The sequence below is a fragment of the Canis lupus genome, chromosome 1 (genome assembly GCF_003254725.2).
Source record: "Canis lupus dingo isolate Sandy chromosome 1, ASM325472v2, whole genome shotgun sequence".
Lineage (NCBI taxonomy): Eukaryota > Metazoa > Chordata > Mammalia > Carnivora > Canidae > Canis > Canis lupus.
This window is the reverse complement of record NC_064243.1, coordinates 37,805,133-37,819,731: the sequence shown is the minus strand read 5'-3', so window position 1 is coordinate 37,819,731 and position 14,599 is coordinate 37,805,133. Positions and strand designations below refer to the sequence as shown.

Here is a 14,599-nt window from a genome sequence, read left to right as displayed (position 1 = left end):
AAGCAGGAGTTAATGTTGGTGAGGATATGGAGAAATCGGAAGTCTTGTGCAGTTTTAGTGAGAACATAAAATGAAAAACAGCATGGTAGCTCCTGAAAAATTAAAGTACACTTACCATGTGATCCAACAATTCCACATGTGGATATAAACACAACAGAATTGAAAGCAGTATCTCAAGGAGATATTTGTACACCTGTGGTTATAGCAGCATTATTCACCAAACATCCATTGCTGGATGAATGAATAAACAAAATGTGAAGGATAGATAGATACATAGATAGATACATAGATAGAGGAATTTCTTTCCTTTAAGGCTGCATAATATTATGAATATATTATTATGAATATATAATATTCATATATTATATAGTATAATATATTATGCATATTATTCAGCCTTAAAGGAAGAAATTCTGACACACACTTCAATATGGGATGAACTGTGAGAACATTATACTAAGTAAAATAAGTCAGTCACAAAAATACACAAAAATACTGTAGATTCCATTTACACAAAGTACCTAGAGTAGTCAAATTCATAGAGACAACAGTGGGATGGTGATTCTAAGGGACTAAGAAAGGGGGAATAGGCAACTCTTTATTGAGCATAGAGTTTTCATTTTGTAAAATGAAATAAGATCTGGAGATTGGTTGCCTGACAATGTGAATGTAGTTAAAATTGTACTGAGAAGAAGGAATTCTCCAGGAAACAGAATTAAGAAAAATCATCCAAAACTGAAGAAATCCTTCAGGAAAGAGTATTAAGAGAAATTACCAGAACTGAACAACATGAGTTTCCAGGTTGAGTGGGCTCATGGAACACTCAGCAAAGTTAAGATTCATGCCAAGGCCAACCACTGCAAAGTTTATTCCAATGAAAAGAAGGTCCTAAAAATTTTCAAGACAACAAAGTCACATATAAATGATTAAGAATCCCAATGTTATTTGTATTCTCAAGAGCAATGCTTACATGCTGTATATAAATATTGTAGAATGATACCAAGATCAAGATAATTTAAAATTTGAGGTGCCTAAGTAGCTCAGTTGGTTAGGCATCCAACTCTTGATATTGGCTCAGATGGTGAGATTGAGCCCCACATTGGGCTCCACACTGTGCATGGAGCTTGTTTAGGATTCTCTCTCCCTCTCCCTCTGCTCCTCCCCTAACTCTTAAAAAAAAAAAAAAAAAAAAAGATAATTTACAAACTCATCACCTAACATAGTTAACCTATTCTACTTTGTGTGTGTGTGTGTGTGTGTGGTGATATTCAGTAAAGTTTTAAAAAAGAAGAAAAAAAGGAAAGCAATGCTTGAAGTTAGAACAAGGGGTTAAGGAAGAACTTCAAAATTCTGAAAGAAATGACTTCTGAACTAGAATCTATATCCCACCAAAATATAAATCAGGTGGAAGGTGGATTATAGACTACTACAAGCATATAAATTCTCATTATTTCCATTTTCTACACATCTTTTCTCCAGAAGTTTTGGAAAATACACCTCTTGAAAATTAGGTTATAATCTAGAAGAAGAACATAGTTTTCAGGAAATAAGAAATCCATCAGGGAGAGACAAAAGAAGGTCTCAAGATGACAGATATAAGGTTGCATTCATTTGAACTGGAGCAAGACAGCAAAGGATTCTGGGGTGAAGGGGTTTGTCTCCAGGAACACACTGGCATTTATAGAACACCTAGTGTTTGTGTGTGCCCAGCAGTCTTTAGAGGAAATTATTATTATTTTTTTTTTTGGTTAGAGGAAATTAATTAGTTCTCTTTCTTTCTTTCTTTCTTTCTTTCTTTCTTTCTTTCTCTCTTTCATATTTGGGAAGGTTTACTAATGTTTCATAGAAAAGTAATCAAATGGAAAAATGCAGTAATTAGCTTGTACAAAGGCTGTATAAGAAATGCCATTGTATTTGCCTCCACAGTAATAATCCTTACATAGCTAGAATATTGATTCAACAAATAAATCTGGAAGACAGAAGGAAGTGGAGATTTGCCATGGTGAGTGAGGACAGGAGTGCTAAATCCTCATCTTCTGCAATGGATAATATCTAAATTGACAGATCAAGAAATAAAAGAACCTCATCATTCAGTAAATATGTAATGGTGTCTGCCATATGCTAGGCATATTCGCCAGTGTTGAGAGAAAAACAGTGTGATGATGATAAAATCATCATCTCTGTCTTCATAAGGCCTACTATTTACAAATAGATACATACCAGAAGAAATACAAAAAAATAAAAGTAATTGACTCTCTAGGGGGGAAGACTAAGGCCAATATTGAGGAGGGATAAGACAGATTTATTATTTTTAATAATGTTTTTGACTTTTAAAAATGATTTCATGGAATAGCTTAAAACCAAAGAAAAAATTTAAAAATGTTAAAATCTATTAATTCTTCTTACCAGAATTATCATTTGTTAATCTGCTTTTCAACTAATACTAAAAAAAAAATTTGTTTACTTGTATGCAATGGCATGCCCTGCAAGGTATCTTTTTTTTTTTTTTTTTTATGGTAGTCACACAGAGAGAGAGAGAGAGAGGGAGAGAGAGGCAGAGACAGAAGCAGGCTCCATGCACCGGGAGCCCGATGTGGGACTCGATCCTGGGTCTCCAGGATCGCGCCCTGGGCCAAAGGCAGGCGCCAACCACTGCGCCACCCAGGGTATCTTATGCCATCTAGAGAAGTTAGCAAAATAAACTATGGTTCATTCACATAATGAAACATTATGCAACTTTAAGAATAAAGACACTCTTTATGTATAGATATGAAATTATCTCCAGTATGTATTAAGTAAAAACTCCTTTGTTAAATTTTGAATAGAAAATGGGAGGTTAAGGAATATTGCATGTGTGTTTCTCTGAATTTACATAATAAAACCCAGAAAGTGTCCTACAGAGCCCACAGCAGTGAAAATGGAGAAGTATATTAATGGAAACAAGACTTCTTCATGTATGCCTTATATTTTTATTTTTAAAATTTTTTTAAAGATTTATTTATTTGAGAGACAGACTGCATGAGCAAGAGTGGCCGAGGAAATGGGAGAGAGAATCCCAAGCAGACTCCCTGCTGAGCATGGAGTCCAAGCAGGGATTGATTTCATGAGCTTGAGATGATGACCTGAGCTGAAATCAAGAGTTGGACACTTAATTGACTGTGCCACCCAGGCACCCCTTATATTTTTATTTTTGAATATGTGAACATATTACCTATTAAAAAACAAACACCCTTTTACACCCACCACACTAGCAAAAGTTGAAATATCAGGCATTATCAGCGTTGGCCAGGATGTGGTGCAAAGAAAATTCTTATCCAGGGCTGACAGAAGTAAATATTGATACACCTGTATTAGAAAATTGTTTGGCATGTTAAATTGCTGAATGCCCTATGATTCATCAATCATGCTCCCAGATTTATATCCTGGAGAGGGTTTCCTTGTCTAGTGTGTCCCTTGGGGCCCATGGTTAAGATTTCAGGAATTCAGGAAAATGGATGGTTGAAAAAAATTCATCTTCAGTTCAAGTTCAGTATTTTCTTCAGTCCTCAATTTATCAATCCAGGTAAATAGTCACAATGTTATTAGTAATAACTGTGGCCTTACTTATGAAAGAAATCACAGTATCTTACATATTATTACAGTTGTTGCAAACGTCTTAAAATGTCACATGTGTTGATCACTACTCTGAAATTGCAGTTATGAGGCCTGTTGTTAGGTTTCAAGTAGTCATGTGTTACTTGCTACAGATAATCCTGTGACCTATAGCTGGCCAACCATTTGGCAACTATACTTAGTGGTCATTTCAGTACCAAACAGTGAAGTTATGTGTTCTCATGGTGCTAACCCAAACAGCTATTTTGCTTTCCACTGTTCCCTATCATCAATAATCAACTAATATACAGACACAGATGCACTGTCTTCATTGTGTGTTAATGTTCTACAAAATTGGCAAAGGGAGTCATGATACAAAGAAGTTCACAAACCCTGGAACTAAGGCAACTCTCTGAGACATGTGTACAGGGACATGCCAGAATAGTTGTGGTATTACTGCTCATAGGAGTAAGAAACAAGAATCTCCCAATGTTTATAGCAGCAGCATCAACAATAGTCAAACTACGGAAAGAGACAAGCTGCCCATCAACAGATGAATGGATAAAGAAGATGTGAGATACATAGATAGATAGGTATCTATCTATCTATCTATCTATCTATCTATCTATCAGATACACTCACTATACACATACACACACACACCATAGACTATTACTCAGCCAGTGAAAACAACAAAATCTTGCCACTTTCAACAACATGGATGGAGCTAGAGGTATTATGTGCTAAGCAAAATAAGTCAGTCAGAGAGACATACCATATGATTTCACTCATATGTGGAATTTGAGAAACAAAACAGATAAATATATGGGAAAAGGAAAAAAAGAGAGAGGGAAGCAAACTATAGGAGATGCTTAATAGAGAACAAACTGAGGGTTGATGGAAGGATGTGGGTGGGAAACAGACTAGATGGGTGATGCATCAATGCAATGTTGAATGCATCACAAGTGCATTAAGGAGGGCACTTGTGATGAGCACTGGGTGTTGCATACAAGTGATGAATCACTAAACTCTACTCCTGAAACCATTACACTTTACGTTAACTAACTAGAATTTAAATTTGAAAGAGGAAAAAAGAAACAAGAAACAATGAATGTAGTCATTCATTAACAGTGTGAAAGATTAAGAAAAAAGTAGGTTGGTTGTATATTAAATTCCTTCAACCAGTCAAATGAATAAACCATGACACACAACAAAAGGCAAATCTCGTAAACAATGTTAAGTAAAGGAAGCCCCAGAAGTATTAATAAAAGAGTCCATTTAAATAAAATTATTTAACAATTAAACTAAGGTTATATTGTTTATAAATATAAACATAATTGGCAAAATTAGAAGAGTATGGACTTGATTAACACCAAACTCTGAATAGTAGTTAGGAGATACAATCTGGAAGAGACACAGGGGACTTCTGTAAGGAATGAATATGCCACTTTCTAATTAAAAAGTTTATTTTCATAGTTTTCTTTATTCTGTCCAGATGCATATTATACAGTCTTTTGTGTATATTTCATAATTTAAGAAAAAATATTTTATAATTAAGAATTTTACTAATGGGGCACCTGGGTGGCTCAGTCTATAAAGCGTCTGCCTTCAGCTCAGATCATGATCCCGGGGTTCTGGAATCGAGCCCCATGTGGCTCTCTGCTCAGCAGAAAACCTGCTTCTCCCTCTCCCTCTGCCTCTCCCCATGACTTGTGCTCTCTCTCTCTCAATCACTCTCAAATAGATAAATAAAATCTTCTCTTAAAAAAATAAATAATTGGATCAATAATAAGAGTAACATAGTTACCTGAGATACTGTTCCTGTCAATTGGCTTATGTCTGGCTGGCTAATGATGGTGGTTTCATCATTTTCAGTCAGGGATGATAAACCAAACCCTGAAGGCACACCTTTCTTAATAAAAGATTGTACAAAATGACTAATGGAAAAAAAAAAAAAACTTCTGTTACCTTAATTTCTTATTTAAAGTTACTAATAAATAATTGCAGTTTTTATAGAGGTATAATTGCCATATAAGATTGTATTAGTTTCAGGTGTACAACATGGTAATTGGATACTCGTATATAGTGTAAGATGACACAAGTCTCGTTAACATCCATCATCACACATAGTTGTAGGGTTTTTTTCCTTGTGATGAGAACTCTTAAGATCTACTATCTTAGCAACTTTCTAACATACAATACAGCATTGTTAACTACAGGCATCATGCTGTACATTGGACCTCATGATTTATTTATTTTATAACTAGAAGTTTCTATCTTTTGACCCCACTTTGCCCATTTCACCCACCCTCTTCCTCTGGCAACCATCAATCTGTTCTCTGTATCCTGGGTGTCTGTTTTTGTTTTTGATTCTTTAGATTCCACATATAAGTGAGATCACATGGTAATCATCTTTCTCTGTCTCACTTATTTTACTTAGCAGGATGCCCTCAAAGTCCATGCATGTTATCACAAATGGCAAGATTTCCTTCTTTTTTATGGCTGAATGATAATGCATTGTATATCCAGTAGCAACGATTGTGTCAACAGTGGAAAATTCTGATTTTTTTCATTGTATCATCTCCTCCTTTTACATCCAACAACAAATTTTTATTTCATGTTAAAAACATGGACTTGGGGAGATCCCTGGGTGGCTCAGCAGTTTGGGGCCTGCCTTTGGCCCAGGGCGCAATTCTGGGGTCCCGGGATCGAGTCCCCTGTCAGGCTCCCTGCATGGAGCCTGCTTCTCCCTCTGCCTGTGTCTCTGCCTCTCTCTCTCTCTCTTTCTCTCTCTCATAAATAAATAAATAAATAAATAAATAAATAAATAAATAAATCTTTAAAAAAAATGTACTTGCTTTCTACACTACTGAAGAAATATCTCTGTCAGTCATCGCACTGGTGTAAAAATTTTCTGGGATATGCTTTTAAAACTATGGTGGTCATTTTTAAATGTTGGCAATCAGATTTGACATTTGGACTTGACTTAACTCAACATCTGAGTAATGTATCTGTGAAATGAGGCTCAGAGTCAGAAATTTAATTATGAGTCTTGAGCACTTTTTAACTGTGACCTTCATACTAGCTACTGAAGTGTACAGTATTTCCTTTCAAGTTAATTGTTTGATATGACCTTTTGAATTGCCATTGTCATACCTAAAAGTTTATAGGCACAATAAAAAGACATTTGTTATAGTAAATACATTTTAGGTTAAGTATTTTTCAAAGATAAAATTAAGTTTCATGTATACAGACTTCCTAAACTTTCTCTTTTTTTTTCCCCTTCTAGTGTTCATAGTTCTCAATTCACCTCAAGCTAAGCATCTCTGGTTTACCTGAAACTGCCACTAGAGGGTAGCACAAACATATTTGTGAGCTTGGATTCCCTTTAGGCCAGGAGCCAGGAAGGGGCAGATTTGGCATGTTGCTACAGAGACAGTGTTCCAGGGAAAAGCACTTGTGATACAGTCACTCCCAAAGACTTGCCAAAAAAAAAGAGCTTGCACTCATGTTGACCTGAGAACTCTGATTGCACAGCAAAGCAGGATAAGGGACCTTTCTTTTGTGTAGGATGAAATGTCATTCACATATTTTTGTTTTTGGCTCTGCTAGATTGAATAAATAAGCTAGGAAATTCATTACAGATTCAAATTGTAACTAAATTAGTTGAATCCAATCAGGTGTCAAAGTCTATAACCTACATCTGGATTGTAGACTTCCTTTCACCTTGACCGGATAATAAAGCTGAAATAAGACCTAAGGAAATCAAGAAAGGGAATACCTCAGGGAATTCGGACTATGAAACCAATCCATTTGTGGTGCCTACTGGCACAGAAATTCTAGAAGTCTGGGTATGGCATTTTGGATCATGAGAAAATTTGTCCTGGTGGTCTGCAGCTCTGGTTCTCAAAATCCACAAAATCTCTGATTAGTATGCAATCTCAATCAGTTGCAAGATAATAATTAAAACTCAGTGGGAATGGAAAAATCATTTAGGGACACTTGGGTGGCTCAGAGCAAATTAGGCTTTCAACGTATAGCATGTTTAATTTTAGCTTCATGATTAAATTACAAGGTACAAGAAAATTTTGGTTTGTAAAAACTAATAACATACATAAGAAAAACTAAGGTTCTCAAAATACTTATGCTTGATTATTTAAACTTCTATAAGGATTTAAATACTAGGCAAGATTTTATTTGCTATGATTTTTGGCTTTTAAAGTACTTAGGGAGATAACAAAACAGTGTTGTAGTAAATGCCATTTAAAATGTTTAAATTTGGCAAAACTAAATTTATTTAAGATTTTAATGGAAATTAGTAGCTCTAGGTATAAAATAAGATTTTATGAAAAATTCAAACAGAAGTTTGAGGAAAAGTAGATCTACAAATTAGTAACAGTAACAAATTTTGGAAGTCAAAGTAGCAGCAAACTGTCTTTTTGATTGATAAAGCTGTCCCTCAAAACTTGAGGTTGCTAACTGCCAGCCATCCGGTCACATTGTTGCCTAGAGGTCCCTCCTAACCCACTTCTCAGCAGTCACTTGTTGGTGCATAGAACTGACAAGAGCCTTGAAGGCAAACGATTTGAAGAATCTCTAATATTTCAACTTAGAGTTCATAAAATGTAACTTAACTGGTTGTGATGTCAAGAGGATCTAAAGGTAAAACAATACAATGAACTGATCTCAATTTTGACTGCTTTTTTTCATCAGTTGACATTCCTGTCATGGATCTCAACACCTTCAAGGAAGACTAACCCATAGCTAATGGTCACTCTCATCTAAGCCCTTCAAAATGTGTCATAAAATTTTACTTATGTTTAAAAGACATTCAAAAAAAGGACCAAAACATAAATGTAAAACTAGCTGAAAAATCTCAAAGTAAGCATGGCCATGTCACCATTATTCAGATAATGGATGCTAATGTGTCAGCACCCCCTCGTCCTACCTTGTGTGTCCCAAGCATGGACAGTCCTCCTCACCACAATCACCATCATGACTTCCAATACCATGGATTGCTTTTTATTCTTTGCATAGTGTCTGTTAGTAGAATAATTAAAAGCAACTGTGTACTTTTCACACCAGACTTCTGGGGTCTCATATTTGTGTGTGTGACATTCATGCATGTTAGTTTGTAAGACAGAACTCCTTTCACTTTATACCTACAGACCACTGTACCGTATCTGTCTTCGGTTTTACTCTGTGTCTAGTTGCAGTTTTCTTTGTACTTAAATTGCTTGATTTCAGAACTGCCTGAATCTTGACCTGATTTTTTTTTGGGGGGGGGGGATATTTTCCCATTATATTTTTAGTTTGTGATTATTCCCCCATCTCTCCGTCTTTTATTTCTGAGATTCACTTGCTAGTATGTTGGTCTTTTTCAACTTGTCCCATTTGTTTTTACTGCATTTGTACTCATTTATTGATTTATGTTTGGTCTCATCCTTCAGTCTGGATATTGTTTCTGATCTATTTTTCCATTTTGCTAGTTGTCTTTTTTGCTGTATCTAGTGTCTGATGAAACACATCCGCTGAATTCTTATTTTCAGCTATTATTGTATTCTGTGAACTCTTGAATTCCTAGAATCCCTATTCGATTTTTTAAAACCATTTACATATTTACATATTATTATTAGTTTTTATGTATTACAGTGTTATTGATGTACAGTTAACAGTATAAATTCAAAGTATAAATTTAGTAATCTTTGACACATGTATATGCCCATGTATCAGTTGCCTATGGCTGTGTAACAAATTACCATAACTTTAGTGGTAATAATCATATCCTCCACTGATGTCACTCACTCTTTCTTTTCATTATTGCTACTTGCAGACTTCTGTTTGCTTCTCTGAACTCATTAGAAATTTTAAATCCAAGACAACAGTCTTGCTTTCTAACTCTTTTGTCATAGTCAAACATTAGTATATTTGGATTCCTTCTCCTCCACTTCCTCCTTTTACTTCTTGATTATCCTTGTTGTTCTATTTAAGTTGTTTTTCCCCCCTAAGAGTAACACACTTCATCTCCCTGGTTTCTATGGCAATCATCTGCTCTTATAATTTCAGTATCAATTAATAACCAAAAGCATTTGTTAGTGCTAATGTTTACATAAAACAAAAGACATTACTGTTCTAAAACAGTAGCCAAAGCTGTAGAGCCAGGCATAGTTAAGCTTTATTTTAATGTATTCAGAATTTATCTTAGCTATTTATTACTGTGAAAAAGAATCTAAGAATACTGTTTTCCTATAATCATTGCAGTGATACAAGCTTTAGTCTACCTGTGACCAAGGCATAAATTTTTAACCACACAATTCACAAAATACTTCATTTGTCAGCAAGATGTATTTGTGGGAAAGAATGTTAACATACTTACGTTTCTGTTGGAATTGTAAATGGAGTCATTCTATAATTCAAAAATGGACTTGAAATTTCAAGAAATTGTTCAGGCTTCTTTATTATTAGTTCTAAAAGAAACAAGTGGTATGATGTTCTTTTGTTTTTTAATCTTCCAAGATTAAACACATAACTTAACATCTATTGTAGTGCTGATTAGATTAGCTGTTTATCCAGCAAATCTCAAAAGAAGTAACTAGGACTATACTAGGATAAATATATATATATTTTTTTTATTGAAAGGCCATATAGATCCTGACGATATTAGATTTTTAAAGTCTGCTTCTCCGTTGCTTTCCAGACTCATGATGTGAAACAATGAAGTCTCAAGGAAGAAGTTAGCTATGTCTCCTTGCTGGACATTTACTGCTACTTCTTTAAAAGTTTTTCATTAAAATCTGCATTCTTTGAGTTAACTTCTGCAACACAATTGCTGAAACATGAAGAAGAAATGCAGACTATTACCTGGAGATGGTAGTAAAAGAACAGAAAAATATAACAAAGTAGAGGTTAGAGGTAGAAAAGAAAGCAATGAATCAAGAAAGGATCCACTCCTACAGGAGTGAATACTCTGTGGATCCTTCTAAAGGAGTCTGAAATTGATCGAGGAGGAAGAAATTCTCCATGGATATGGCACAGAGCCCAAGCACTCACATAGAGATGATTGTTTTAACAAAAGTTCCTCCAACAGTAGGAAGGATAACTATTGGGAGAGAAAAAAGTGAAGCTTTGACACAAATACATACTTTTCTCTGCTTTTTCCACAGTAACCTCTAAAATAATCTCTTTCTCTCTCTCTCTCTCTCTCTTCCCCTCCCTGTTAATTGTCCTGCTAATTCCTGTTAATTTTCACCTTAAATATTAAGCCAAATAGAAAGAAGAAAGATAATTACAGGGTGAGCCTGCAGGTGGTACACCACAGTTATGGAATCCCACCAATTTCAGGTTTTCTAACCCAGCTTAAACTAGAGCCAACATGAAAAAAAGAAGAAAGAAAGAAAGAAAGAAGAAAGAAAGAAAGAAAGAAAGAAAGAAAGAAACTAAAAACCAAAAAAACAAACAAACAAACAACTAGAGCCATCACTTACCTAGGATTACACTACAATGGGTAGTGAAATCAGCAAAGGCCTGTATGTTCAATATTTTTCCCCTTCATTCGACTATTATTTGATGCTCTGAATGAACAACCATTTTAAGTGTGGCTCTACACATTGAATTAAAATACAGCATTTAAAAGCAAAAGATTTCCTTTCCAGCATCATGTGAATGCTGATCGTTGGTTCAGAAAGACAGAACAGGAAAGACAATAGAAGGAAGGGAGGGAAGAATAAAAACTGGACAGTTCCTATAAAGCAGCATTTGGCACCAACAGCTTACTACAGAAGCTCAGAGGATATAAAGAAATGAAATAATCAAGCAGGAGAGAGATGTAGATAGGCTAATTAAAAAAAAAAAAAAACTAATTGACCATTTCTTCTTTCCATCCAAATCAGATATTTCTTTAATCTTTGTTCTTTTCTGGCAAAGATCTAACATGTTGTGCTAGAAAACCTTTACTACCAGCTGGACTGGTTGTATCATGTACGTAGAAAACAAATGTAAGGAAAATTACATGGTTAACAGTTGTAATTTGTATTTTAAAAACATGTAAATTATGGTTGGAAGAAGGAGGCAGGAACCAGGTAAATATTCCCATCTATGTGGCCATTGCTGTTTTAGGATCCTGAGTACCACTGAGACTTACATATCACATTGTGACAAAGACAAGGTTCTCAGGTCACCATGGATGACTTGATTCAGTAGCAGGAGCTGCAGCAAGCACCATCCAGAGGGGGATAAGACTTGCTGCATGGGACCAAACGCTTAAAGCAAACTTAGAAGCTTCACAGCAATGCCATCAGTAAATCGGCCTAGCTATGTTCATTGTGGCTTTGCCTTCATTGTTCATTCAGGTAACAGGCCCATGAACACAAGCCTCTAATGCAATAACCCCTAGAACTACTGTGGCTGGATGAATATGATTAGAAAACAATGAGCAATCAGCAAAGACAAAGGGAGAAAATTCAAAAGCAAGCAAACACAAAGGACTTAAAAAAAAACATTTTTGAACAAAGACAATTTAAGTTTTTTGGAATGAGAAATATATATATATATACCCGCACGCACGCAAGCATATATCTCCATAAGGCCTAAATTAGCCTCAGAAACACTGCAGATGTTGCCTGAACAAAAATCGTGTGTTATTCTGCTGGGCCATAATTTTTAAAGTATTGTTTTTTCTTTTTTCTTTTAATCCTGTCTCCTCAGATTCATACATCTGTGTTATTATTTTTTTTTTATTAATGCCCTCACTCATTTCTTTTGCCATTCAAACTTGGTGCTCATGAAAAAATGGAGTTAAGACTGGAGACTTGGAGAGAAAGAACAGTGAAGGAGTGAAGGATGAGATGAAGATTGTGAGGAAGTTAGAAGTGAACTAAGAATAAGAGCCAGGCAAGCACAGTCCTCCACCCCACCCTCAGCCCAAGGGAACTTCTGTATTTCTGGCACAACAGCCATTCATGGTGGCTTATGTCAATGTTCACACAGGAGCCAGTCCAGGGTGGAAGTTCCATTCTTATATTCTAAGTAAAGGTCAGTTTCTATTCTAAATATAAATCAGTTACTTCAAAGACTATGTGCCACAGGGCACTCTAGAGTGATTTCACTTAGATATACTATTTAAATCTTTTTTTCTATTATTTACTACAAACTATTTTCTATCACAATGACAATGATACCCTCAACCAAAGAATGGTCAGTTTAGATGTAAACCAAACTGCTTAGCTTCTGAAATGTGGAGAATTCTTCCTATAAAGAAGTAAAATTTAGACATAAAATTAAATGTAGACTTTAGGCATGCTGCTGGGGGGTTTGCCTTGATACACATCTCTCATCACAAATGAAACTATTAGGCCTTCATATAGAGAAATGCTCATTAGAAAGATTTTCAGACAACACACGAACCATACCTTGAGCTTCATCTGTTATCACAGTTTCCTTTTTTTGACGAAAGAGTTTCCAGGCAGGTACGGGAGGTGGTTTTGAAGGTGCTATGAGGGGGCAAGACCTGGTCCTGGTTACCAGCACAGGATGGCTACAGATGTGGGAAAGGCCATATTCTCTCAGCTTCTCTGCAGAATCAGCCTAAAGAGTGGAAGGCTCATTTAAAAGGACACATGCCATTGCCTTGTGAATTTAAATAAACCACTTCTTGTCATTATAAAAATATGGTTACCACAATAAAGTGGTAATAAATGAAAAATAACCCATATTTCCACCTCCTACCATAAGCTCCATTACAATTTGTATTTTGCTTCCTGTTTTTATTTTCTTGAGGCCCCCATTTACTTATTTACAAAATGAGAGACTAGAACTAGAAGCCATTTTTCAGCTCTAAAAGTTTCAGATCCACTGAGATTTAAAAAAAATCTCAACATATCAGTTTTGGTCCAAAAATCAATCATTATTATTACTATAAGCTAAATCTTTGATAAAAGTGCTTAACATCTGAAGTTTTTGTTTCTTTGTTTAGTCACCAGCAATTGCTATGTAATATTAAAGAAAAAAATCCAGGGACGCCTGGGCAGTTCAGTGGTTGGGTATTTGCCTTCGGCCCAGGGCGTGATCCTGCGGTCCTGGGATGGAGTCCCCCATTGGGATCCTCACAGGGAGCCTACTTCTCCCTCTGCCTATGTCTCTGCCTCTCTCTGTGTGTCTCTCATAAATAAATAAATAAATAAATAAATAAATAAATAAATAAATAAATAAAATATTTAAAAAATAAAATAAAAATAAAGAAAGGAAAAAATCCAATGCATTTAGTAGGTCAGGTCAATGTGGCAATAAGTGGTTGTCTTGTCTGTAGCTTATGCCCTCACCGTCAAACAGAGGCTCTCCCACAGGAAATCCCCATGATCTCTCTGGACAATGGAACCAGTCAGAGAAGGGCAGAGGAGAGGCTGCCCTAAATCCTGCCAAATCAAGTAATTCTCCAGGAAGATGCTTCCCTTAGGCGACCCTTCAGATCTCCTGAAGCCACACTGTTTTGGGACAATTCAGAATCCTGTTTGAGGAGCACTTCAGTTACTAACTGCTGGCTGAAATATGCCATAAGAAATCAAAAAGTCTGTGAGAGTCAAAGTAATATATTCCATAGTCAAATGCTGGCATTCACAGCTTAAATGCTGAAACATTTAAATTAAAACAAAATAACTACATTTAGGTCAGATTTGCCAGTAACTATTTTTTCTTCCTAGTGATTTTGGATCATTGATTTCTGTGCAAATAGCAATGCTTGAAAATGTAAATTTATAAAAGTCATTTAAATTAGGACCAGAAACCCACTTATTAGCCTATTCTAAATTATTGCCTCTGCCAGAACATGTCTTGCTCTCGTGACTGTTTCTCTACAGCTCAATCTATACTTCTGGAAGGTGCCAAATAGGTGGGGGTGTCTGTAAGATAAAACAGTTGTTTCTGAAAACAGGGATTAACTAATGATTGTAACAATTAATCAATAATTGGAAGGAACTAATCAGTGTACTGAGACCAGAAAAGCCACCAAAAGTGT

The 14,599-nt window shown here is 35.6% G+C and overlaps 1 protein-coding gene across 3 annotated transcripts in view; it reads right to left on the bottom strand.

Annotated features, from left to right (window-relative positions):
- ADGB (androglobin) overlaps window positions 1-14,599 on the bottom strand; it is a 161,532-nt gene that overhangs the window by 82,213 nt on the left and 64,720 nt on the right. For all 3 annotated transcript variants that reach the window (XM_025422508.3, XM_025422506.3, XM_025422507.3), the window contains exons 11-13: window positions 12,999-13,173; window positions 9,968-10,058; window positions 5,399-5,528 (exon numbers count right to left, since the gene is read on the bottom strand). In XM_025422508.3, coding sequence (XP_025278293.1) covers window positions 5,399-5,528; window positions 9,968-10,058; window positions 12,999-13,173 — 396 coding nt within the window. The remainder of the gene's footprint in view (window positions 1-5,398; window positions 5,529-9,967; window positions 10,059-12,998; window positions 13,174-14,599) is intronic.